Genomic DNA, 26857 nt, shown 5'->3' with positions numbered 1-26857 from the left:
CATGACTTAATATTTAAGCACTGGTGCAACAGATGATGATGACAGGGAAAGAAGAGTGCAAGCTAACTTGTTTATTGTGAATATTGTCCACTCCAGGAAAAATGTCTCTTTGGAATGTATTAAGAGACGTAATATATATAATATGAGAAAAGCAATTACTGCTATTAAGAGGACTTCAAACTTCAACAGAATTGTGCTATCAGTTTTTTGGTTATGACAATTTTTAAGAGGCAACTGGGAAATGAGCTCTATAGTCCAGGAGATCTCTTAGGTCCTGTCTTGTTGTCATATTACAAAAAATTCTGAAAATAAGTACTCTCTAATTTTTTCTGTCTGTCTTCCTCATATTAGGTTGCTTTAAATAATTGTTATTTATTGTTTTTCAAAGTTCAATTCTGTGGTGTACAGTATCCTCTTGGGGAGGTTAGTATGATATTCAGTCTATTTTAGGTTCACCTCAGAAAACCTATTCAGCTGCATAATCTCTGGTAATGATCTTGGGGAGAATAAAAGTACATGCTCAATTACAGGCTCAAAATTTTCCACTAGCAGCAGAAATTTAGATTTAGTTTCTTTATATCCTACCCAATTCCCAGCCAACCCAACTTATTTCCATTGTCAGAATTCAAAGGCTCTTCCAAACTGTACTTCTCCAGGAAAGTGAGGTTAATTTGTTTATTTCTGTTAAAGAGTGAATTTTTTACAGTATTGTAATTCCAGTATTTTCAGTATATTCATCTTACACATTTGACAGGAAGAAAAAGCAGGTTTAAGATCCTACCAAAATATTCTTTGCCTTTAGCATATCTTGATTCAAGAATCCAGTTTCCTGCCATTTCATAATACTTACAGAAATTAATGGTGCAATCTTGGAGTATGGGGCTTGGATAATGTTTCCAATGCATATACCTTGAAAATTTAGCTTGAAATTATTTGCTTCAGATTCTGCAAGGCAATGTAAATTGTGACTTGCAGAATATGCTGTGAAAAACTCACATAGTAGTGAGTAACCAAATTGTTGATGCTATTGGAACAGAACAAGGTTCATCTTGGCTAATTTACAAGCAGTCATTTTGGTTTGATCCTGGAGTCGTGAGGCATTTGTGTGTGTGTCTGGGGACAAACAGAGCTGGGGAGCTGAGGAGAAAGTGCAAGGTGGAAACAAATAGGATTTACTGTTGTAAATGTGTGGCAGAATGAAAGACTCATGGAGAGTGCAGTAGGGCAGCTCCAAAGGCACAGAGGAGAGGGGTTGTGCACAGTGAAATGGAGGCAGGCTAAATTATGTTGTAATTTGTATTATAAACAAAACCAATCATAACCAATGTCATTGGGTTGTTTTACCCTTGCCTTCATAAACAGTTCTGAAGTGTCTTTCAGAGCTTCTCCATGAAATCTTTATTATATTAGTGTAGACCTTTGAAATTCAGCGTGACAAAGCTGAAGGCCAAGGAATGCTCCTTCGAGCTGATCACTGGGCTCAGTTAAAATTTGGTCAGGAATTTGCTTACTGAGTTTTTGTGTTGCTGAATCCAAATCTGTTTAGAGATCAGTATACTCAGCTGCTGGAGCAGCCAGATGTGATAACAAATCTCAGACCTGTGTGCAGCCCCTGTGGTGCAGAAGTGAGCCCAGTTTACTGTAACTGCTGGCAAAACCCACAGCAGCCTTGGGAGGAGAGGATGTGATCCAGCCAGGTCCCTCACAGATTGGCTTGGATGTTTGTGGTGGCTGTGCACAATCTTTGCAATCTCCTATGAATGCTGCTCCTTCACCTCATCTAGTGCAAGCCACTGCTTCAGTTCAAGAGTTCAAACTTTGCTGGTGGTGCTTGGGAAGTTTTGTTTATTAAAAATATATGTTGGGATAGGGATGTTAATAGGAAGGAAGAGAGATTGTGGGCAAGCTGCTCTGGTTTGATTTGCAATCCAGCAACAGAAGAAGAAAGGAGGTATTTTTTAAATCAAAACCAAAATACCCATCTGTATTCCATTCTTTCTCCAATTTTACATTTCTTCCCACACAAACAAACAAAACCAGTCTAACTCACCATCTCCCAAAAACACACATTCTAAATGCTTGGGAAATAGTAATTTTTATATCTTACAGACCATATTTAGGGCTCTCATTTCTGCCTGCTGAGCAAGTGGAGAATGTTCCTTTTTCCCAGATAAATAAGTCTTTCATGTAACTAGATAAATATTTTTGTTTTCCCAGTGACCTGGAGGTGACTCCTATGCTTAAATGACGATGGAAGATAAGGGACGTGATGCATTGCCTGTATCTGAGTCCAGGGCCCCCTGAAATATTCCCAGGAATACTAAGGACTAGGATTCACTGTGACAGGGGGAAGCAGAGGGATGTTTGTCTTCATGATTTTGCCTATTTAATACAGCCATTTTCTCCCAAAGCCATTGAATGCAAGCACAAGTCTCAGGCATTCTCTGTGGAGCATTTGCTGGCACTGTGCAGGGTGTTGGGAGAGGCAGAGCTCCCCTGGGCAGGAGGATGGGGAGGGGATTTAGTGGCAGCCATGGGGGTGACTGTGAAGGACTGGGATCCTGGACCTCACAAGTCTCCTCTGCTGAGATCATGTACTTGGCATGGCTGCCAGGCACAATCCGTTCCAAAGGGGAAAAAAATACAGAAAAGGAAAGTAAACATAATCTTGCTTCCACCATGGCTTAGAGCAGTTTATGTATTTGCTGGTTGAGTTAGTTGGTGTGTATTAATGGACTTTCATGTGTGTTTCAGTGTAGCAGACTATTTTTAAGAGAGCCTGATAGAAAACCTAGGCATTTGTCTTCTGTCCCATCAGATAGAGAAGGAAATGGGATATAAATGATGAATAAAGCACATTTCTTGACTTTTCTCCTCATTGATTAGACCTCCCTTTAGCTTCAGAGACATTGTGCAGAATCTGGATAACCAGACATCTTAATCCAGCTTCTATTCAATTACTTTAATTAATATTTTTAATTAAATATTTTAATGTTAATATTTTTCTATTAATACCTATTGTATCTCTTATCTTACCAACTCCTCGTGTCTTGGGAGCACAGGGACAGGTGGGACTGGCATGAAAATAACTCAAACGTTATTACAATCATTCACAGAACAATTGATTTTGCTGGAATATCAGAGCTTTGCTTAATTTTCTTAACTAAAGTCGTTGTCTAAATTGCCTAAGCTCTCATGCATCTGGGAAAATGTTGTACAGTTGTCAAAATTATCTTGACATGTTTTTTATGGGAAGATGTTTACCCAATGACAGCTGTGAGTCATGCACAGAAAGTCTAGAAGCTTTCATCCACTTTCACATCCTCAAGGAGAAGTACCTCATGTTTCAAGGCCTGTTTCAAGGGTTTTTATTTTGGCAAGAATTTATTTGGTTGTTGAAGTCTTTGTCACCTCTGTGGGTCAGAAATAAACACACTTCCAGGGAGATGAATTCACTCCTGGTACAAATGCTTCTTTACTAGGGTCAGGTTAAGTGAGCTGGAGGGTTAAATTGTTAAAAACACTGCACAGTACTGCTCATGAGATGTGTTTCAATCCAGGTCCTCCATTTCTATCATGGTGTTTCTTCTGGAGGCTGCCACAGCAGATCTGAAACAGACCAAACTTGCAGCTTGTGCTCAGCAGGAGCATCTGGCTGGTGTTCCATCTCTTAAGATAAGAAGTCACTGGATTTCAAGGAGACAGCCTGGTTGCAAAGACTTAGGTGGTAATTTAAATTTAAAAAGCAGGGGCTGAATTGTCAGCAGAAGAAAGGAAAGGGGAAATGTCCCTGTTTTAGTGGAGGAAGCCTCCCCCTAAGTTGTTTCAGAGTCTCACTCTTGCATCCAAGGGCCAAGGTGTTTCCCTGGAATGCCCAGGCAGCTTTTGCCTGGCTTCATCTGGATCACCATCAAGGGAGGATCCTTTCTTGAAAACCAGTGCTGATTTGTACCTTTTAAATTATGTTAAGTGTGGAGATGAAGAAAAACTTGTTTGCCGCAGAGATTTGTGGAGGGTGGATGGCAGACCCAGGAATCTCCTTCCCTACTGTTTTATTGCTAGAGAAGGGCAGCATTCCCTCCCCCCACCACCATGCAAAGGATGCTTTTCTGGGGTTGTGATAGAGTTCCAGGAAAACTTAGACACACAAATATTTCTTTTAGCTGATGTTACACCAAGATTTGGTTAGGACAATATATTTTCCACTTCTTAATTTTATCAGTCAGTAATGAAAGAAAATGAAATTCCAGCAGAAAAATTAATAAAACACTGTTAGGGAAGTAGAATTTATCCATTTTATGTAAGATTTTTTCCTTTTAGAAGCTTTATTTAAAAAATCTGTAATAATAATATTTTGTTCTTTAATAATAAAAGTAGGACTTAAAGGTTTTAATGATAAAAAACCCCAAATCATAAATACTGTATTCTGCATGACAGTACAAATATTGTTGGGCAAGAGTGCACAGAAGGTTTGCAGTTGCAACAATCATTAAATGAATTAAAATTATATAGAATAAGGTAGAAAGCATTACAATTAAGAATGCCTCATCAAAGATTTTTATATCTTCTGAAACAATTAAGAGAATTGAAAAACATAAATATCTTTCTTTTTTTCCTCTGGGTTAGGGTTATAGTGTATTATGTCTCCACATGCAGCTATGTATTTAAAAGGTAAATTAGATAGTAATTATTTTCCTTTTCAAGGAAAGAATGAACTTATGTGGAGCAAAATACTTGTTTGGCTTTCATTTGGGAGAACAGCATCACGTTTGAGGGATCAGTGTACATTGGGGCTGGAAAGGTGAGCTGGTCACTGAAATGCACAGAATGGATGGCATCAGATGAATGTTTTTATTGACTGCAGTCCTTGAACAGAGATATTCACAAGTGGCATAAAGGCTCTCTTAGTGTTTTCAGCCAAAATACCACAGGTCACTCTCAGCAAGTAACTTTGTGCCAAATATAGAATCTAGTTGAAAGAGTGAAGTGGGCAGCTTTTGTTCCTTGTCGGCTCACCAAACAGAAGGCACATCAGAAAAGTTTCAGAAGTGTTTCTGCAGAGACATTTTTTGTTCTCTCCATCAGCTGAAGAGATTTAGTGCACATGTAGAACATCGCTCTCTAAAGAATTCTGCTGCTTTGCAATAGTTCAGCTATGACTTAGGGAGGCATTTAAACTCGTGACACTGGCTTCAGCAGCACTGCTCTTGTGTCACAGAAGCCTCTGGAAGGTGGTGGCTGTCACTGCTTTTCTGTTCTGCTCAAGATCCAAGCAGTGGCTACTGTGCAGAACAGAGGGAAGGCAGCACACAGCACCTTCAGAAAATTTGTTCTGAGGCTCTGGTGTATTGGTGTAATCTTTGGATATTGCAGTTTACTCCCTCGTTACTCAGTAGAAGTACTTGCAACATTTGAAATTGAAACCTCCTGATTTCTTCACTAGTACTTACACTGTTCTTTACTAGCCAAAAACTGGAGAAGACCATGTGACTTTAACTGTTTAATTATCTTTCTAGCATAATCTACAAATTTTCACTATCTTAGTACTCTGCTGGCTGTAGCTCTGGGAAATGAAAGATGTTGTTGTATATACAACACAAATACACGAGTAATTTGATCTTGGAGCCAGCTGATGTTGTCTTTCATTTTAATTTTCATTATGCCTTTGGCTCTGTAGCTGCTCCAATTTTTTTATTAGACAGTAGTGTATAAAGAGGCAAGAGAGGGTTAATTGCAGTTCAGGGAGAGTGTTTAAAAAACAGCACCAGCTATATCTTATAACAATAACACTTTCTCATAATGTTGGTGCTTTTTGTCTTTAGAATTCATCCATACTTCTAATTCATGATTGCACATATTGGTGTAGCAGAATTGTCTTGGATAGTTGGAGCTTTTGTAATCGTCATGTTTTTGTTCTTACATTGTTTACAGTAAGTATTCAAGATTTCATAATAATTTTTAAAGGTTAAAAAGTAACTCTCAAAAGTATAGATAATCTCAGTGTCTGCCCCTGCAATTAATAATTGGACCACTTTGCTAATTCAATATACAACCACTTTGAAATGCAGCTTAGAAAGTCAAGTGTTAGCTGCTTTTAATCTGGCAGTTGCACAGATGATCACTTTAGCAAACAATTTGCTACTGGCTGACTATCATGAGAGTTGGAAAGCTGAGGCAGAGCAGTGTCACACTGGAAAGAGGGGGTACATAGTTTGGTGTTTGTTGCAGGTTGTTTCCTATGACTTCTAAATCTCCATATATGTGCTTTATTTCTCCTTGTGACAGTTTTATTGCTTCACAGTAAAAGCTTCAAAAGTAATTGTTTGCAAAACAGGACCTTATGAAAATATTGAAACAGTATTTTGATTTAAATGAAAAATAAATAGAAAACCAGAATAGTGGTTGGTGGTGTTGGAAACTAAAAGGAATAGCCTAATGCTGTGATCTTAGAGCAGAAATAACCCTGAGCCTCTTCAACAGAGGTGCACCAAAGCAGAGTAACTTGGCAAAAAAAAACATAAGCTGTGACTTTTATAATAAGCAATGCTATTGCAAGGAACATGGCCCACCTTCTCATGTCAGTAGCCAGCCTTGTTTGCTCTGGCAGAGGTAGGGAACTAACTAAATTTATCTTGATGCTATTTCTCTTAAGCATGTTGTTGTCTCTTAATTACATATTGAATAGCATCTGGTGTTTGAAGAATTATCGAATAGAAACACAGCAGGGGGAAGTGTGGCAGTATTGCTGCAAGCTGATACTTTTTCTGCTGTGGTGGTCTGGAGGCTCTCTCCTGGCCACTGAGACATCCTGCTTCTTCCTCAGCTTGGCCTGAGGTGCCCAAAACACCAATTTTATAGCACTGGTGTCAGGCCAAATTTAGCTCTCCATTTTGATTTTGTAATACCAGGTTTTCATAACTCCTAGAACATGTGGAACTAAACTGTTTCCATCTCTTTTCTTTTTTCCCTTTCAGTCACCAGGGGAAAAAATTATTGAAAACAGTTTCCTGCGGGAGATTCAACAAAGGCGTTGCAGTGCTCTGTTTGTGCGATGAAATCAAAGCCACTGGAAACTGTTTTGTTGTCTGAGATGGAGGGATCTATTATTTCAGTGGCACTAAGGAGCCACTGTGGTTTTTGAAAGCCCCTCATAGCACACAGCTCTTCCTTAGGTGCTGAATCACCTTGGAAGAGCTCTGCCTTGGTGGCAGCAGGAGAGCAGCATTTCTCTGCCTCACCCAGGTCATGGAGGAGTGAACGTGTTAGTTTATGAAATATCACATGTGCCAATACTGCAGGCAGGTTTATTAACTTACCTAGGAGTTACATGTAATTAAATGGTCTTTATAAACTATTGTATTCCAAAAGCAGAAAGGTAGCAATCTTCTTACTTTAAATCTCTAGTTAGGCAGGGGAAGGAAGTCAACTACAAAACAGACAATTTTATCTTTCCATTGCCTTGAACAGCTCTTCAAGCACAGATTGTCTGAAATAGCTGCCATAATATGTTTTTACTTTTCAGGCCATGGAGCTTAGGGAATCAGATTTTTAGTATCTACATCATCTCTTTCCTCCTGGGACTGAAGCTGGTTACCATAGCAAAATGGCAAGGAAGCTGATAAGCAAGTAGTACCATTTGGCAAACAGGATATAAATTTATTTTGTTAAGACAGAGGACTGTGAAAAAAAAAAATGGTTGCTCCTAGGATTTTTTTTCCTTTATTGTATTTTAAAATGGCTGTGTAGAAAATTATTGTGAACAGATATTGAACAAAATTCTCATTCTCACTAACAAGTGTGGCTGCAAATAAAAGGAGCTTCAGTTTTAAATCTCTGCAGATCTTTAATATTTTCACAGAAAAGTTACACAGTAACAGAGATAATACAGAGTAATTTCACTCCTTGTGTTTCAGGGTGTTGCAAAGATGCCATACTGTAATTTAAATGAGCTCCAGCTAAACAGAATAAATACAGATACCTGTCCCCCCACTACTTGAAAATTACATTGCAATATAGTTTTTGTTCCAACTTGATGAAGCATGGTCATCTGTAAATCAGTCTGTGAAGTCCCTTGGGTTTGTGTATAGTGACATTAGTGAGTGCAGAAAAGTTAAATTGCTTGGTGTTCCAAAAATGTTATCAATAGTGTCAGTTCTGATGGTGTTTTTTGTACTCCCTGTCTCAGTGTCCAGTATGAACCACACACCCTGAACAGCACAACCTGACTGTTTAAGGCCTGTGGTTGATGGTGTTGCTTATTTTGAGCTGAAAGATGAGGTTTTTCTGTCTAAATCCTGTTTCGAGTTGGAGTTCTCAATAAAAGAATTGTTGCTGTCCTTAGCATGGGAATGTAATAAGACAGTTGGGGTAATACTAGTCAGATTTTTACAGAGAGGTTGTTACTCTGGGGATGTGAGTCCATGTTTGAGATGGAGGCAGCTCCTCTCTCCTCCATGGTGTCCAAGTTGGTCTGGGGAGTTCTGAGCACCCCCTGTGAGCTCAGGGCTTGAGGGGTGCCCTGCAGCTCTCCTGCCCTTCAGAGTGTCTCCATATTTTCAGGGAATGGGCTGGGCTAGAAACTGCTTTTTTTATTCTGCAAGTAAAAAATTAATAAAGGCAAAGGATATATTTGGGCTCATTAGGGAATAGAGCAAAGATCTGTATTATTAAGAATCTTGGAGGTCTGACTGTCTTTTCCACTGGAAGAGATCAGAGGTGTTTCAAGTAAGTCTGTCCTCAAAGGGTGATCCAGTCCAGCTTGTGCAAGTCTCAAAAAGTCCTATGGGGACTGGCCTCTGCTAAGGGAAATGTTTACATTAAGCCATCAGAACAGGCTTTGAGCATTCTGCTTGAAACAAATACCAGCAATGGGCATGAATATTTTTTCCTTTTTATTAAAAAATAGTTGGGAAAGAAAAGGTTGCAACACAAGTTTTCAGCAAAAGTTATGTGATTGCTTCCTTACAAAACATAACATGCATGGGAGTGGAAGAGTGATATAGCTCTTCCTTCATGCTTGTCCAACTGAAATATGCTTCAGACTTAGCAACTCATTTCTGTACTCATCCATAGAAATGTAAAAAACATATGTTTTTATCTAGAAACATAAAATTTTGAGTTGGAACTAGATTATAAAAACAACTCTGAAACCTTGTGAATACCAACACTTTACATTCAGTATTTTAAGCACTATTTCAAAACAATGGTTAGTGTACCTTTGAAATGTTTTTGAGCCAAATATGTAGGTGCACAAACATGAAAATATTAGTGTTCCTCTGCCAGATCTCTCTGCATGAGTTATATGTGACCTCCAGTGATGGAGCAATGATGCACTTTAGATTGATTTGTGTCTCAGTAGTTCCCAGATAATAGATAACCAAAGGCAAGATTGCAGAATTACCAGTCAAATTGTATCTTTTATTTGTGAAGTAGTACACAGTGGAAAGAACCTATATTTGAGGTCATATATGGAAGTTTTATATTTTAAAGACTAGAGAGATAAAATTCATTAAAATTAAGAGCCTGAGGTTTAAATATGTGTTTGTTTAAGGAGTCATGGAAGGGGCTGGATTCTGGCTGGTGTTTTGTTACCAATGGCAGTTTTCCAAAGTGTAACCAAATATTTTTCTCTCTTTTTCTTTTCTCTCTTTTTTTTTTTTTTTTTTTTTTTTTGTTTTTTTTTGTTTTTTTTGTTTTCTTTTTTTGCAGCTGGTCTCCAATGTTCTCATCTTCTCCTGTACAAACATTGTAGGCGTGTGTACCCACTACCCAGCAGAGGTGTCCCAAAGACAGGCTTTCCAGGAGACCAGGGAATGCATACAAGCCAGGCTGCATTCTCAAAGGGAAAACCAGCAGCAGGTAAGAGCAACAGTTGGAAATAAAGCATGAAAATGCTGAAACAGAATTAACATGCAAATTGTTCCTGTAGGATGGCATTGCAGGCTTCTTGCTTCATGAGTAATCCAGGCAAGAATAGGTTGTTGTTAGAGGACAGGATTTTTAAGGGTTTGGAAGAAAGCTCAGGGGTGTAGTTCTTGTCTAATACTCTGATGGACTTTTCCAGAGACAAGCTACATATCCAGTGGCATGTGCTCCGTGGATTAAAATTACACATTACACAAAGAGTCTGCATAGATTTTGCACCCATCATTGCTGCCAAGTGTTAAATGCAGATGCAACACACAGGCTTTGGACTGACCCTCTTTGTAAGGTCAAAGCCTGGCATGATTGTCATGTCAAGCCACGGCCAAAAGAGAGCTGTAAGGCAGGCAAGAATTGGTCCACACAATGTAATGTTCCTTGATGCCTCCAAAGAAGATCCTCTTCCCTCCTTTATCAAAGGTTCCTACCTGCTTACACACCTCTCTGTATCCTATTGTCTTCAAATTAATTGTATTTGTTCAAAAATTGGGATTCATCATGAGCTTCATTGTTTTTTTGCTAAAAAAGCTCTCTTGCTGCCAACATACAGCTTAGTTGTCAGGGTGCTGAATGTATGTGCTCCCCTAATTCATTTGTGGGTTCTCTTGCAATGAATCTCTTGTGTCTCAGAATTAGACACAGAAGGTCTTTTGGGGCAGCTTAACTATTCCCTTGCTAACTAACACACATCTCTGCCCTGCACTACATCTCATAGTGGTCTGTTCAGTCCAATTTGAAATTAATCATGAAATGGGACTTCCATTCATCCCTTGGGAGATATCTCAGAGCTTGGTTGTGGGTTTGGGGAGAGGTCGGGGGAATTAATCAGCTGGGGAGTCTTTGCATCTTTGTGGCAACTCAGTTTCATTTTCCTTCATGTCTCAGCCCATCTGCATCTATGGATTTGTGTTTTGGCAGTGTTTCATGAGGTACCTCTGGCTGACATAGCTGCTGTTCAATCCTTACTGTGAAATAACATGTGCATGTGCTTATTTGGTGCTTTCTGTATGAAAACAAGATTCACACTCAAGACTCCTTTTTCCTTTGCAACAAATATTGTATCAGAAAGATGAAATGAGCAGCCTATTCCTTCCACACCTTGAAGTGGAGGAAAGGACTGAGCCAAGAGAATGTGCCATTTTACTCATTGACTTCAGCCCTGTGCTCCCTGCTGAGAGGCAGCCTGAGCAGTGTGGCTCAGATGCCTGTACTCTGCTGCATTTGGGCACTTCTGTCTCAGAAGCAGCTCCCTGGAGCAGCCCTGACAAATGCCCTGTCTTGATGCTTTTTTCTTCTCCCCCTCTCTAGGAAGCATAGCACACATAAGATAGCCAGGACATCAGAAAACCATGGGTCAAAGCCAGTCCCTGCCAAGTGCTCCTCAGTGCCTGCAGCAGTGGCTGTGGGTCCTGGCAGCTGGAGACTCCTAATGAGATTATTTGCTGCCACAGCCTGGGCTGACATTGATCTCCAGGTTCAGTTCAGATGACTCCATGCATAATGCATTGAGATAAGCACGAGGTGACAGCAGACACAAATAAGGACAGCTCAGCCCACATGTCCAAACAGGGGTGGAGGAAAACACAACTGCACAGCCCAACACTGTTATTTATAGTTGCTTGTCTTTTTCTGGAGATTGATGGTGCTCCTGTGTGCTGTTCTCTTATAAAGGCAGGCAGATTTTCTCAGGCAAATGACCTTGTATTTTCCTTTATTAAGCATCTACAGCACCCAGAATTAGCCTAAAAGTAAATAGAAATTCCAGAATATCCAATGCAGAAAAAAGATGACTTGTGATTTCATTACTTGAGATAAGCTAGGACAGAGCCATAACAGGAATTGGTGTTGTTTGCCCAAAACAAAATATTCTTGGATGAAAAATCATGTGTTCTCCACATTGTGTAGAGAGCAAATAGCATTTGGGTAAGAGATGGGTTGTTGGGACTGCACTGTCTTAATTCTAGCATTGCATGTCTTCTGTCTCTGTAAAGTTGTTCTCTCCTTTTTTTCATCTCAGCATCACTTCTGGTAAAAACTAACTGTTACTATATCTGAGGAGAAATGGAAAATCCTAACATACTAAATATTCACAGTGATTTGAGGTCATCTTGGGAGAGGACTTCATAAATAGTTAAAATTTCTTTGCAGAGTCATTGTGAGGATGAGTGTGCCCATGCACAAATATATCCACGTGTACGTATGTAAACAGGGTAGATCTGTTTGAGCTCCTTCATCTATGTGCCTGTTTTAGAGACTAGTTGTCCTTGGGATGCAGTTGTTTAATGTATAATTCAGTGGAACTATACTTGCATGTTATTTTGAAGGGAGAATTATATATGGATTTGCTCTTGCATTTTTATCAGGTCAGAATGCTGCCTTGTTATCCTTGTAAAACACCAGTCCTGGTCACCTCACTGGTGCCTAATACAGGATTTTACAGCGAGGGCTGCAGCACTTTCTAGTTATTGAAGCAAAACGAAAATTGTTCTCTAGTGGAGACCCTCATTTTTCTGCTCCATTTGAAATAAAACACAGGGATTGTGTTGTTTTGAAGGCCTTTTCATGTGGCTTATGCCTTACAAATGCACTTGTTATAGCCTCCTGTTATAGCCTTCTCCTTTCCTTCAGAGGTTATTTTCAGTGATTGTGATGACTCCAAGCAAACAGAATAAAGATAATGCTCAGCTCTGTAACACAGCTCAACCTCCTAATTAGTAGCTGCATGAAGGGATGTTGTGCCACGTGCATTTGTTTCACCTGATGAGCCTATCTCATCTCCTGATTATTAGCTCAGAGCAGCAGTAGTGCAGCTCCTGGAGATCTCAAGTGTCTTGAAAATATTGGTGATTTAATCTGGCAAGTTCCTGTGGTGCCAGGAAGAGTAGGGGTGGGGGCTCTCAAGTAAAAGCTACTCGGAAATGTAGGTGACAATCTCCTGGAATGCTCCAAACAGACACTCAGGCTCCTCTCTCTGTTTTGGAAGCGAGTAATGCTCCATGCCCATGCGCCCACAGGGAGTGTTCCAAACCTGTGGGTGCCCCCAAACCTCCTGTAAAGCTCCAAGTTATTTAGAGGATGTGTAAAATCACACATAAAATAGCAGCTTTCACACATTTGAGGATGCCTATTAGAATATGCAAATGACAACAGGGTATGCAGCATTTACTCTGGAAAGCATACAAATGTGTTGTGCTTTTCCACTCAAGGAGTGCACCAATAGCTGACAGAAGCCTAAGGACATGTGCATGATTCATGAGCTGCTTTAAAAAAAAAAAAATAAGGATATGTAACTGTTAGCACCTGCAGTATGCTAGTGATGGTGACAGTACTTTAAAAAACAAGTGTCTTTTCATGACTGCTGCAGTTTTAAGCAGAGATAGAAATCCCTCCAACACATCTTCTGTGTTATTACTATCTCTTCAAAGACTGAAGGCAGGCTCTCTTTATGGTTAAAAGAAATACTGGGCAGTGCTACAGACTATAAAATGTCTCAGTGCATGCTGAGCACATTTTCAGTGAATTCATCTTCCTCTGGTTCCCCCAGGATTCCTCTCTCTCCTTAGAGGAAGAAAAAAATGGTGAAATTTCAGTTAAAGCTAGGAATTAGAAGCCAAAAAGCTGCCTATAACTGCAGCTTGGACAAGTGGTTTGGTGATGTGAGTACTTGGGACAGGATTGCTGACCCCTCTGAGTGAGGCCTGAGTTTGAACCCTGCTGCTCCCTGTGTTGTTGAGAATTAATGAGCTATTAGATAAGGCTGGGGACCTTCCTTCTGTGTCATCAAGAAGGAAGGCCCTTCTCTTCCTCCTGCTCACTGCAGGGAAGGAAAAATAAAGAAAAGAGTGACACAAGAAAAAAAAATCCCACTTTTGGGATTTTTCAGCTATTCCAGAGCACTGCCTGCAGGTTGGACCAGACCACAGCAGAGCTGATCCCAAAGGAGATGCTCCGCACCTTCATGAGCCATAGCAAAACCTTTTGAACTTCACGGGGTGTGACTGGGAATAGAATGCAGCTCTGGGCAGAATTCTCAGGTGTGATTCCTGATATACAAAAACGCATCCCTGGGGCACAAATTACCTGCAGATTTCAATTCTATAATTTCTGTGTGAAATTGGCATCAAATTTAGAATAATAAAAAGCACTTGCTTTTATGTGAGCTTTTAGGAAAATCACCAGGAAGTCATCATTTTGTCAATTTTTGCATACTCTGTAGGAACAGCTTGTAAAGTAATGTTACGAAAGTCACACAAAATCTGTGATCAGTAAATGAAAGTGCCAATTGAGGGGCAAGGAGAGCCACAAACTGTTGGTGGTTTGTGGTTATTGAAAATAATTTTGGTAGGTGAGTGGGTGGGTTTACAGATCTTAATGCAATTGGGCACTACCAGCAGTTTAAAGTGTAGCAGTAACACTTCTCGTGCTGTGTTATTGGGGCGTTTCTACGACATTTTAGCTGCTAAGAGCAGGTTTGTGCCTGCTGGGGGAATGTGCTTAGATAATTAGATAAGCAAGGAAGGAATTTTAAGTAGTGCCCAAGGGTGTTGGGGTATCATTCCTCTGGTGTTAGGTGAAGGAAGACTTGGTGGTGGTGTGCAGAGACTGTGTGGGAGGTCAGACAATCTCATTTATCAGAGTCCTTCCAAGAATGGTGCACGGACACTCTTTGAGTTGCATGGTTGGCATGAGAATTGGCAACCATGAATTGTAAGCCCAGTGCACCTGGAATGCAACATAATACATTTCTTCTGAAACCACTGAATTCTTATTGTGGGGTTGGGAAGGCAATTGCATATGACTGGTTAGGGGATCAGCTCCTGGGGTTATGGAGCCCATTTTGCTTGGCTGTACTCATCTCTCACCAAACTGATGAGTCATTTCTCCCCAGTAAGGAACAAAGTGTGTTTGTTAACTGGGCAGCAGGTGTTTTAATTGGTTCATCTGTCTGACTCCACAGGAGCGTCTCCTGCTCTCTGTACTTCCTCGACATGTTGCCATGGAGATGAAAGCTGACATTAATGCCAAACAGGAAGACATGATGTTTCATAAGATCTACATCCAGAAGCATGACAATGTCAGGTAAGAACAGCAGCCTGTCTCCCAGCCATAGGGGAGGAGGGACCCTCCCAGTGCTTTGCCCTGAATGCCCAGGGATGAAGATGTCAATGACACATAATCCAAAATCAGTGTAAAGGCTCTGAAGTGTTGCTAGCTGACTTTTGAAAGTTTGTTTATAAGATGGTGGAAGGATTGCCTCATTCAAACAATATCTTTCTTTGAGAAGCTACTTGAACTTCCCTTACGTTTTCCTTTTTTTTTTTCCTTATTTCTTTGCTGGAGTAGTTGTTGATGGTTTTGAGACGGTGTTATACTGGGGGTGAGTTATTTCTGGACAATTACAAGCGCCCCTCTGATAAGAGATGATGGAATGCAATTTAAAAATTGGGAGCACTTCCCACAGGGTGAATTGCAGAGCCTGGCTAAGGTCTACATTTTCTGGAGTGGTTTCTGGCAGTTTGGAATTACAAGCAGGGGGTCCATTAGTGACAGCCTTGATACCTGCTCAGTCACCCAGCAATGTGTTGCTCCTTGGTCTACCTGGATGAGGAGAAGAGTTTGATATCCAATCTCTGGCAAGTCATGCAAAATCAAACTCAGCCTGTGCTGCTGGGGTAGTCCAGCCCCAGGAGCTTCTGAGCATCTCCTGGTTCCCCTGGCCTGTTTCCCAGGGAAGATGCAATAATGTAGTACTTCAGGTGGCTTGATAGTTTTATAGGCTGCACTTGCAAAGTTTAACCTGGTCTTAATGCATTTCACCTCTGCTGTTGTACCTGATCTCTTTGGAGAACATTTATGTCTCAGCTAAGCCAGGTCCTGGAACTGTGTAACAGCTCTGTCAGTCTATAAATGCTTCTTTTGAGACACAGGGACTGGGGACAGAGAGCTTCCCTTTTCCATCTCCCCTTACAACAAGAGTTTTTCCTGTGAACTCCCTCTGTAGCTTTTCTCTCTCGTGCAGCTTTAGTACGTGGTTGAATTATATTTTCTGACACTTTAGGCTTAACACGTAAAAGTGAGTTTCTAACATACTGCACCCTCCAATAGCTGACATGAAAAAAAATCACATGAAATTCTGATGCATTTTAAGACTTTACCTTAGGATTGAGGGTAGCTGGGAGAGGCAATGTACAAGCAGAAAATTGGGAGCTTGCTCAGTGTTGAATGTAGTCTTATATAAAGCTCACTGAAATCAGGGAGAGTCTACAGTAAATTACATTTTGTGTCTTCACATTCATTTTTTCCTTAATGACACTGAGCTTGTTCAAGTAGGTGTGTAAATTACTTGTGATAGATGCTGATTGTGAATTACTTTTTTCCATTACTCAAAGGTCAACCTGACATTCAAACTATGTGCAATTCATTAGCATGCCATAAGACTATGGTATTTTAGTCTTCCACATCAATTTCCAAGTCATTATTTTGCAGGTTTGAAAGTGGTTCAGTGGTCAAATCTTAGTAAAGCTGATTGTCTCTTTAGGATGATACTGATTTGAAATTTTAATCTATATGATTACATATGCAAAAAAAAAATAAACGAACTAAGTTTGCAAATGAAAAATTTTAAAGGGGGAAGGGGAATCTGATATAACAATTGTGACTGGAAGAAAAATAGACCAAAGATAATGGCTGGTATGGAGATCTCAAAAGATGCATCAAAAAATGGCACATGGCTAAGTGTATAGAAAGAGAGAAGAGCTATGATTTTCAGCTATGGCTGTGAAGAAACATGAAAGGTGAAACACAAATACATAAATGGCTATGTGCACCAGTCAGTTCCTGATGAGTAGCTAGCAGAACTCTGGCAAACATTTAATTTTCATATCTTGCATATTTATTGAATAATACAAGCATTTATGTAATAGTGTCACTTCTGCTGCTTACAAGGAATTTTGACTTTATTCCTCATGCTAATGAGTGTTTAGGAATCAGGCCCTTGCAGGTACCAACCAGCTCCAGTGCAAAGGGACTCTAAGGTCTCAAAAGATCTTAAGAGGAAACAACATAAATGATATCTTCCTCAAAGTGTGGGCTTTGTTGTCTGTGCCTGTGAGGTCCTAAATCACAGCCCACTGAAATCATGGAAAAGGCTGGAAAAGTGAGATAAGAAATAGGAATAAAATAGTGTATATGCTGAGAGCAAATAGAAAATAACTCAGGAACATCTCATCTTTAGGGAAATGAATAACTAAGTGCGAATATTGAAGAAAGGAAACATGATTTGGAACAAATGACTCATTTCACACCAGGAGTTCAGCACGGAGCCTCTGCTCTTGCCTGGGTGCACTGAAACCACCTCTAGTGGGAATGGCTGGGGATGATTTTGAAGCATTTATGTGCACACAGAAACACCCTGGAGGGGGGAGGCAGCATCTCAGGGATGCTGATTAATGAACTGGCTGAATAAAAGCAAGCAGGCTCTTTACTTTGCATAGGGAAATGCTTAAGGAGAGGCTTTTGAGAGGAGAACCCTCCAAGCAATTCTGGTTTGTGTTTGTCACTATTCAAAAATGTCATAAGAGCTAAGGTTTTATGAGCTAAAGGTTATTGTGTCAAGGCAATTGAGAAGTATGTGAAGTCAGTGCAAGGGTGCTGTGCCCAGCCATTGAATCTGGCTTCCTGTTGATGATTTATCAGCAGGAGCATTTCCTCTGCAGCTCACAGGAGTGGGAAAGTCTGCACAGAGCTGTGGGTTTTCCTTCTCCATCAGCTGTATTCAGTGATGCTTTCTCCTGCCATTCCCCAAGATTGTGTATAAAGGCAGATTTTAATGAAAGTATAATGGATGGGAATTTTTGTTAACTATTAATTTAAAAGTTTGATTGTCATCTTAAAGCTTGGAATGCAACATCTTGATTTTTACTGGATCTTCAGAGTGAGGTGGCTTTCCAAACCCACTGTCAATAAGGAAATAATGAGGCTCTGGAGGTTTCCAACCAGATGGCTTTAACTTGGGTCCTTTGAACTCAGGAGGCACTGGAGCACAGCCTGGTGCACTTAGCCTGGTTTGACATTTTGTGTGGGAGAAGTGGCTTGCTAAATTCTCTTCCAGACAAGATTAAATATTTTAATTTTCAGGGATGATTGGGTCTGGGCTTTTGGGACCACCTCTAATTTTAATTAAAAACCAAACCCAAACCACTCTACCAGCAGAAAACGTTAATCTAAAATTATGTGAAGTTAATGTGTGTAAGTTTTCTTTGCTAGTTTAAAAATGAAGTGTCCTTAACTTTACAGTTCTGCTTTTATATGCTTAGTTTTAGACTCTAGGTTACATGGTTCAGGTTTTTTTGGGGTTTGGTGTTTTTTTTTTTTTTTTTTTTTTTTTGTGGAGTTTTTCTGTGTGGGTTTTTTTTTTTTTTTTAGAAAAAGAGGTTACACACTTCTCTATTTTTTTCTTTCTTGTTTGTTTAAGGAAAAAATAAGTCAGTTTAAACCTGTGTAGAAGAGATCTTCCTTAAGCAGCAGCAGTAAGTCTTCCTTCCATAAGGAGCAGTTCTGCTATGATATTTCTTACTGTGGTACACTTCCCTTAGAGGGTGGGCTGTATCTCCATAAGGGAAAGATGATTTTTTAAATGCAAAATACTGTGGTACTTTTGATCTGAATGGGTAAAAGTCAACTATTTTTGAGCAAATCTTTTTATCTGGATTTCCTGCAAATGAGTTCATAATCTCCTGATTATTGTTACGGAAAGTAAAGTTCAGAGACTAATTTATCTACAATGAAAATATAATTTCCTGTAATTTTTGGCAGCAAAATTTGGTTCAGGATCATGTTCTTCTGAAAATTTTAGTGGTGACAAAACAAAGATGCAAATGTTTGAGGTTAATACCCTCTTTTTCAATGCACATGAACAGAACCTTTAAACAGAGAATGAAACATTTTCCTGTCCTGATTTATTGAATGAGAATTAACTTTGACAAATCCAGAACCTCAGAGCATGATTTGACCTTTCCCACATATGTGTGTGTGTTAAATATAAAGTCTATTGTCAAAAGCCATCAGGAAAGGAGTTCCCAAGACTATGCAAGTAATTTTGGGTAAGCAAAAAGGTGAATTATGTAACTAAATTTGTTCATGTTATCATGAATGAGATTATGGCTGATAGACAAGCCCTAAATTATGCATAGATAATATTGTTTATCTATCATGCTTCCCAGACAGAATTTTAAGTGTTTTACATTACTATTGCTATTTATAGTGTCTCACTGCAGTGATAATGGCTTTAATGTTATCTAGGTTTGGCCAAATATAGTAATCTCTGTGCTATAAAAGGAGGCTTGAAGTCCTCTGTGAACGGATAAAGGTTGGCTTTGTCATTGAAATTCCTTTAATGAACTGTTTCAAGAAGCTTATTTTAGGGCTGGCATCCAAGTGCAGTAAAAGTGACAGTTTCCTCTCTTCACCCCTTCACATAATTCTTATGAATCATGTACTCAACAACATTAACCTGCTTTCAGAGTTTCTTAAACTTCTTGACAACTTGAACTAAACCATTTGCAGAAATGAAACAAGACCATTTGCTTTCGGCTTTTTAAATGAAAAGCATTTGTAACTTGTCTTCTGATTTAATGATATTGTAACACCCAAAAGTTCTCCCCTTGAAAATGACCAGAGTTCCATTTTGGCTGAGTGTCAGGGTATTCAGACCAGCTGTGTCAACTAAACCTCTTCACCTTTTAGGTGCTGTGATGCCTTATTAGTCGCTTAGGAAGTTTTTTAAATTCCCGGGTTGCGAGGTTCTATGGAATTGTGAACTAGGACATTTAAGGAAAAATTTAACTAAGCAAACATCTTTTTCTTCCCTCCTCCCACTCTCCTCACACACAGGACATCCATTCTTAATGTTTCTTGGTGGTGAAGGACTTAATGCTCCTTAATAAAAGAGTTACATTATGGCAGGTATAAATTTCTGGCAATTCTGACAGGGATATTTTCAAATATTACACAGTCCCTCATCTCAGCCAAAGTCTGTGTAGCTTTAATTTCTCTGGAAGGCCTCATTGCCAGGAAAGGGCAGGAGCAGTAACTTTTTAAAATATTTACTGTATAATCCATCTTCCTCCTTGTCTTCTTTCCTTTCTGTGGGGAGGCAGAATGAAAATTGATGGCTTCTGTTTAAAAACAAAGAAGACCAGCATTAAGAAGGAGAAAGCCCAAGAGCCACTTTTATCCATATTTTCCATCCTTGCTGCTGCTCTCTGTGCCAGTCCCTGAGCTTCAATTTCCTCCAAAGTGTGTTGATGGGTTGGTTGGTTGTTTCTCAGAATCGAGGCTTGGCAAGACCTCTCCCTCCTTTTCCTTGTTCAAGGCATGTGCCCACGAGCAGTAGAAAGTTATTTTTGCCTGTAGGTGGGGGTAACTGTGGGTTTCATGGGAGTTTAGAGCATTTAATTGCTGTAACTTCTGGTTGAAGCTGTAGGATGAGAAAAGTGAGTAGGAGGGAAATGAGCCTGCCCACATCTTTCCCCAAATGACAGCAGGGAATTTTACCTAAATGGGAACTCTCTCTGTCAAGAACCAGCTCCTGGGAGTTTCACCTATGCCTGGCAGATGTGAATCTTTGCTTTTTAAGGTTGCAGATTTTTCTTTTTTTTTTTCAAGTTAGCAATAAGTTTGAGGAAGTGCAGAAGTAAGTTTCACCCAGGGATGAAGGTGAAATACTCTGCTCTTACCACCACTAATCACTTGTCTCTTCCTAATCAATTTGTTGTTTTGGAGAGGAGAAAGTCACTTATCTTTTGGAGATTTTCAATCATACTAAAATTCATATGTAAAGAAATTCATTTATTGCAGCCTTGACAAACCTCAAAGCTGTGCAGTAAGTCTGGGTGTTGATATTACAGGGGATGTTTCAACCCAGGATCACTCCCTCACCATAATGAATGGAGAGGGAGTGATCCAGACAGGGATCACCAGAACAGCAGAAAGGGAGTGATCCTGATGATGGTTCAGCCATGAAAACTTCTAAGCCAATAAGGACGGCAGTTTTCTGTATTTTAGCAAATCTACCTCTTTGTGCATGTGCACAGCAACCTTTAAGAACAAATACATGCTAACTCGTTGAAGTATTCATTTGCTCTGTGATCTTCCTCTTTGAGCTGGCAATATATTGTGATCCTAGTTCCTGCTGGGAGCCCCTGGTGTTTTCAGGGCTGTGAGTGAGCCTTGTACCCTGTGCAGAACAAGGCAGATAAATTCCTGGCGCAAGGCACCCCGTCCTGAGCACGTGTGCTGCAGTCAGGATGAGGTCCCAGGGGTGCAGCCTGCCAGGTGACTGCAGATCTGCAGCCACCAGCCAGGCAGCAGCAATTAGGAAGGGCCTGTGATGTATAATTCACACCCTGCTATCTGAGTGTACACAAGGGTCTGTGAAGTTCACAGGGCGATGGATTGAAGAGTGTTAGATGTTTTAATGATGAAATACTGTGAAGAGTAATTTGGAGAGAATAATGAAGGTGCCTGCAGAAGTTTACAGAGCAGAATTTTAACTCATCAAGGTTGTCTGGATTCTCTTTTTTCTTCAGTAGTACTAAGAAGAAATTGATTTTTAAAAAATGTATGACTGCTGATTGGTCTGATAAAAACAAATGTATCAAATTTATGGTAAAAACCGCCATCATATTACATTTATTCAGCTAATTCACTCCCAGTCCTCTGTAATCTGGAGTAACCTTGACAAGAAAAGTTGAGTATTCTCTGAACAAAACTTTTCTTTTGTGAAGACTTGCTTTTACAGAGTTGCTTTTCTCCTGTAAAGACTTCGTGAGATTTCAGTTGATGAACTGCTTTGTCATGTAGTTAACATGCAAAGTGGTTTTAAGAACATTGAGTTTATGTAACATTTGAAGAGGTTTTTATTAAAATCATCATCCCACCTTTTTGCTTCCTCCCTAGATGATAATGACTGAAAAGCAAAAATTAGTTAAACTTTTTATTCTGTAATGCAGGAAACTTTGCAAAACTATTTGAAGCTCTCTTACAGAAGCTATAAAACAGAGACACAGTTTTTGATGGGGATGGATTAACTTCTCTTGTTTTATACTGTATTTATATCCCTCAACAATTGCTGCTAATTTGTGCATCTGTTCCTACTGGTGTATGTATAATTTTGACAGTGGATAAGTAATGAAGGAGACAAAAGCTGGAACCAATTAATGGAGAAGAGCTCTTGAGTGGTCTGGCATCCTGTGACTCAAGTTAGTACCACTGCTAACTTCAGTCTATGTCCTTCAGTAAATGAAAGTCATAGTGTAGTTTCTAAAGTTTCCCTTTTTTATTAGCTTTGCCTTATGCTAAGTGGTGAAAAAGTTGGGGAGAGGTTGGTACTGACTGTGCAGTCTGCATAATTCTGTTAGTGGGGTTTTCGTAAGAAACCAAGCTAAGAACAGGTCACTTCAGAAACAAACTGACAGAAATGAGGAGAAACAGAGGACTGCACAAAAGAGTAAAGGAGGCAAAAGACCCGAAGGTTTAATTAATTTCATCACACACATCCCATTGGCATGGCATTGCCCCTGTGGAATGATAGAAGGGCTCTTTTTAGAAAACTGAGATTTTTCTGTGCCCATTTGTGTTTTTGTTACAAAGCCCAAGAAAGATGAACATAATTTTAAATGGTGGGAATAAGGATTTGTAAATTTGTGTAGATTCTGGGGACTTGGAAGATTGCAGGTAGCTTTCAGAGACTGGGAAGTGTCTGTGTGATGCTAGTTAAAAAGCAACCAAAATATAGCACTGTAGGTGTTATCTTCCTTGATATCATGACCAGCAAACCTCTTTGTGATTGTTGTGTGTGATTTTAGCAAATATCTGAGGCTCTCAAAGGCACTGAGAAAATCTAAGGAGATTCTTGACCAGTAACTATGTCCATTTTTTGAATCAACCTCCTAAATTGATGCCTTAAACATATAAGAGGATCATCAACATTCAAAATCAACTTCCTCATCTGCAGTTTTACAGAACTTATCCCCCAAGATGAAAAACCTGGTGTGCTATTTATAAATATTTATAAAAGTATTTATAAAACTTGGATCTGTGTGACCATCAGCAAAGTATTTTCTCCTAGCCTCCTGTTGCAGAGACCTCCCCAGTAAGTGGCATGCAGAAGGCTGGGTGTCCAGGGCTTTGTTGAGTTGTAGGATCATCTGTAAATGCCTGTGTGTCCCAGCAGCAGCTGTGCAAAGCACCTGGAAGCACGACTTGTCCTCCCACATGAAGGGGAAGGTGCAGGTAGGAAGCAGTGGGGAATTGTCCCAGCAGAGTTACAGTAGTGACAGTTTAATCCACCATGTCAGCTCATTGTTTTGGGGTGTTTTGATGGTGTGTTTTGGCTAGGTTTTTTTCATGTAAGCATGATTCTTTGCAGAGTGTGATCATGCACTGGCTCCATTCCTGCTCACTGTGGGGAATGCTGCTAATAGAGGGTTACTAGGACAACCCTCCTTCTTCTCACAACTATTTAATTTCTGTTATCCCCAAGGCTTGGCAGACCCATACATCAGTGCTGAATGAAGCAGCAATTCAGAAAAGTGCTTTGTACCTCCCTGGACCATGAAGAAACTGAGGGAACCTGTGTCACAGAGCTGATGGGATATTAGTGGGGAGGAGAGAGGTAGGCAAAAAATAGGGGGAAGGAAAAAAAAAGATTGGAAAGAAAGGAGCAAATTTACCAATTTTTAGGATCTCTGGAGGAAAAAAGAAAGGGCAGTGGAAACCAGATGCAAGCAGGTGGACAGTTATGTGCCATAGCAGAATTGGTGGAAGCCTCCATTCCCAGGAACCTGCACACCAATGCACCACTGCTTTGTGCCATGGCTGTTTCCAAAGAATGAGCTAATAAGAATCAATTTGTAGAACAAAACAAACAAAACTTTGGCTTCTGCTCAGGGGAACTTGAGCATTGCAGTTACAGATCAGGCTTCAACAAATGCCAAGAGCTGATCCATAAAAGTATAATTATTCTGTTTCATTTGGAACCTTTTGTTCTGGATTGCATTCAAAACTACTGTAAGCCCCTTTGTGAGATTAATTTCCTTTCCAGGCAAGAGAAAAAGAGGCCTTTTCATTTAATAGTTCTACTTTGTTTCAATTTAAAATGAGAAAAAACTCACGTCCTCGCCTTTCTTCCCTAAGATTCTTCCCTTCTGTGGCATGGTGGCCATCAGGTCACAGTTTAGGAGGACAGGTCTCATGTAGAGACAAAGCTATGTTACAGAATGTAAATTCTAAGTGATATTCTGTTCTTACTATCTAGTACTCTTTATAATTTTCAGCTGCAAACTGAGTAAAATTTTTCTGTTGAAATTGGAAGTGATTACAAATTTCTTGCAAAGCCCAGGGACACTAAAATTGCAGGTGTAGCTTACCTGCTGAGCTGCTTTTCCTTGAAGTATCAGTGGGGGAAGAAGTAAACTGAAAATGGTATCTTGCCTGAAAAGTTAAAACCTGTGACAGACAATGAGTTCTTTAATTTGACTTGGTGGTTAGGCTGATCAGAGCTCAGACATGCTTGGCTCCTATTGCAGAAATGTCCTGATGTCTGTGTGGTGCAGGCTCTGAGCAGCTGTGCCTAAGGAGCCAGCAGGGAGCATGCACAGACACAAAAACACACAGACACAAAAACACACACACACACAGACACAAAAACACACACACAAACACACACACAGACTCACACACACAAACACAAAAACACACACACACAAACACACACACACACAGACACAAAAACACACACACAAACACACACAGACGCACACACAGACACACACACAAACACACATACAAACACACACACAAAAAAATCTCTGTGCTGGGCACTTCTCATGGGTGCAGGGGAGCGAGCAGGGCATGCCTGGGCTGCCAGGCCAAAGGGGCATCTTCCTGTTCCTCACTAAAATGGAAACCTAGAGAATTAATAATTCAGTTGACATTCCATGTGGCAGAAACGACAACACAGAGGTAGCAAAGACCTGAAGAGGCACAAGGGATGAGGCACACCATGCTCATCAGGAGCCCACTGCCAGGGTAGCTAATCTGAATTTGGTTTTCCCATGTACCAGAGGGCATTTGAGGCCACATCTCCTAGGAGAGGCCATAAATGAAGAAGGCATCCTCATTTTCTTTTGTTAATTCTGTTTCATTTTTCTATATAAAAGAATCAAACCCTGGAGCAGCAGCTTGAATCCCACTGTCCCATGTCACAGCGTGCACCATAATCAGCAGGGTAGAGAGGAGCGCTCGCCGTCTCTGCCTCTAATTATTCTGAGTATTTTATATGTAATGAGCAGCTGCAGCATGAGGTCCTGAGGGCACCCCTGTTCCCAGTCCAAAATAGCCAGTTGTCCAGTTCAGGCTGGATTCAAGCAGAGGGAAAATTAGATCCATGTTTTCTCACATTTTGGGTGATGGGTCATAGGAGATGGTTTTCTTGCTTTCAGTTTCACTCCATTTACTTATAAATAGCAGGCATTTGCAAAATACTATGGAATCAAGGATACAAATTTCTGTACCTTAAAGATATGCCAGTGTTTTGTGTCAGGCCAGTGATATTTTATCTGGCAGGAATCTTGGCTCCCAGGTAAGATTTGGCTACAGTCATGTAGATGGCAGCACAGATGTGGGAGGGATTCTCTTTAATTCTGGACACATACTGTTTCTTATTGTAGCTGCTGACCTAGTCTGAGCCCTGTCTGTACCTCTTAATTCAAACAAACAAAAAACAACCAAAGAAATAAATTAAACAGCAGTCGAATATTCCTGTAAGGTGCTATCACGAGGCTCAAACTGAAGTGAAAAATTGCTTACCAGGGTTTCTAGCTCTGGTGGTCTTTGATTAACCACAGCATGTCCTAAGAAACCAGAAGGTGCAGAAGCCAAGAGGATCCCAGGGATGATTTGCTTTTGGATTTGAATGCTGTTAACTTCTTTTCATATTCTGTTTACAAGGACTCTGGTGACTGGATGTTGTTAGCAGGATTTTTTTTCAGTTGCATAAGGATTGAGAAAACAGTATCTGTCTGACTCCTCCACAGTGAATGGCTTTCAAGTTAAGCCATGGCTGCAGTTATTGTGCTCTAGCTGTGACACTATAAATAAAGTTATTAACAGCAATATGTAAATGGGTTTCTATTTTTGTTCCCTGTATTGTTTGCAAAATCTAGGGCACTTATTCAGTAAGAATCATCTGCTATTTAGCACTGAGCCTACCAGCATTTGATGTTGTGTGGGCTGCTGCACTTCCCCTCCTCCCCTCTTGCTTTCTTTCTGTGCAGTGGCTATTAGAATCCAGTACTTCTGCAAGTTTGTTTATTGTGGTGTTTAAGAAATAGAGTAGCTGTGCTAAGCATTTTCTGGCTTCCGGAGAGTGGCTTGGTGTGTAGGAATAGGGAATCATCTCCTGATATCTGAACTGCAGGAACATTTAACCCAGCCACACAAGCACCAAATAGCACAGCTGCACTTTGCCTTAGTGAGCATCTTGCAAGTTGCAGGCTGTTCAAAGATCTTTAGGGTTTGTGTTGTGTTTGCATGCTCCATTTCCTCCCACTGCCCTCTGCTCCAGATGTGCCTGACAGCCCCAGGCTCTGCTCAGTGCTGGACCTGGTGCCACATCAGTCCATGCAGCCCCAGCACAGACCCCAGGGAGAGCACAGATGTGTTGTTTGAGGAACACTTCACCTCAGCCATGCCTACTCCTGTCTGGAGGAGCAAATCACTCTAATCCCAGGCATCTGTTAGAAACCTGAATGTGTCAGTGCTGGGGACAGGATCAGTGTGGCTGTTAACATGGGTATTCTAACAGACATTTCACTTGGGGCAGTTTGCTCAAACTCCTTCCTTCTCTGGAACTGAATTCGGCTCTGGATTCCCC

General features: G+C 40.3%; 1 protein-coding gene across 1 annotated transcript in view; it reads left to right on the top strand.

Annotated features, from left to right (window-relative positions):
- ADCY5 (adenylate cyclase 5) overlaps nt 1-26857 on the top strand; it is a 201494-nt gene that overhangs the window by 108137 nt on the left and 66500 nt on the right. The window contains exons 2-3 of the mRNA XM_058809156.1: nt 9709-9858; nt 14879-15000. Of these exons, the coding sequence (XP_058665139.1) occupies nt 9709-9858; nt 14879-15000 (272 nt within the window). The remainder of the gene's footprint in view (nt 1-9708; nt 9859-14878; nt 15001-26857) is intronic.

This window comes from Ammospiza caudacuta, chromosome 8 (assembly GCF_027887145.1).
Source record: "Ammospiza caudacuta isolate bAmmCau1 chromosome 8, bAmmCau1.pri, whole genome shotgun sequence".
Classification (NCBI taxonomy): Eukaryota; Metazoa; Chordata; class Aves; order Passeriformes; family Passerellidae; genus Ammospiza; species Ammospiza caudacuta.
Note: the sequence above shows the minus strand (reverse complement) of the source record. Positions and strands in the feature narration are given on the sequence as shown.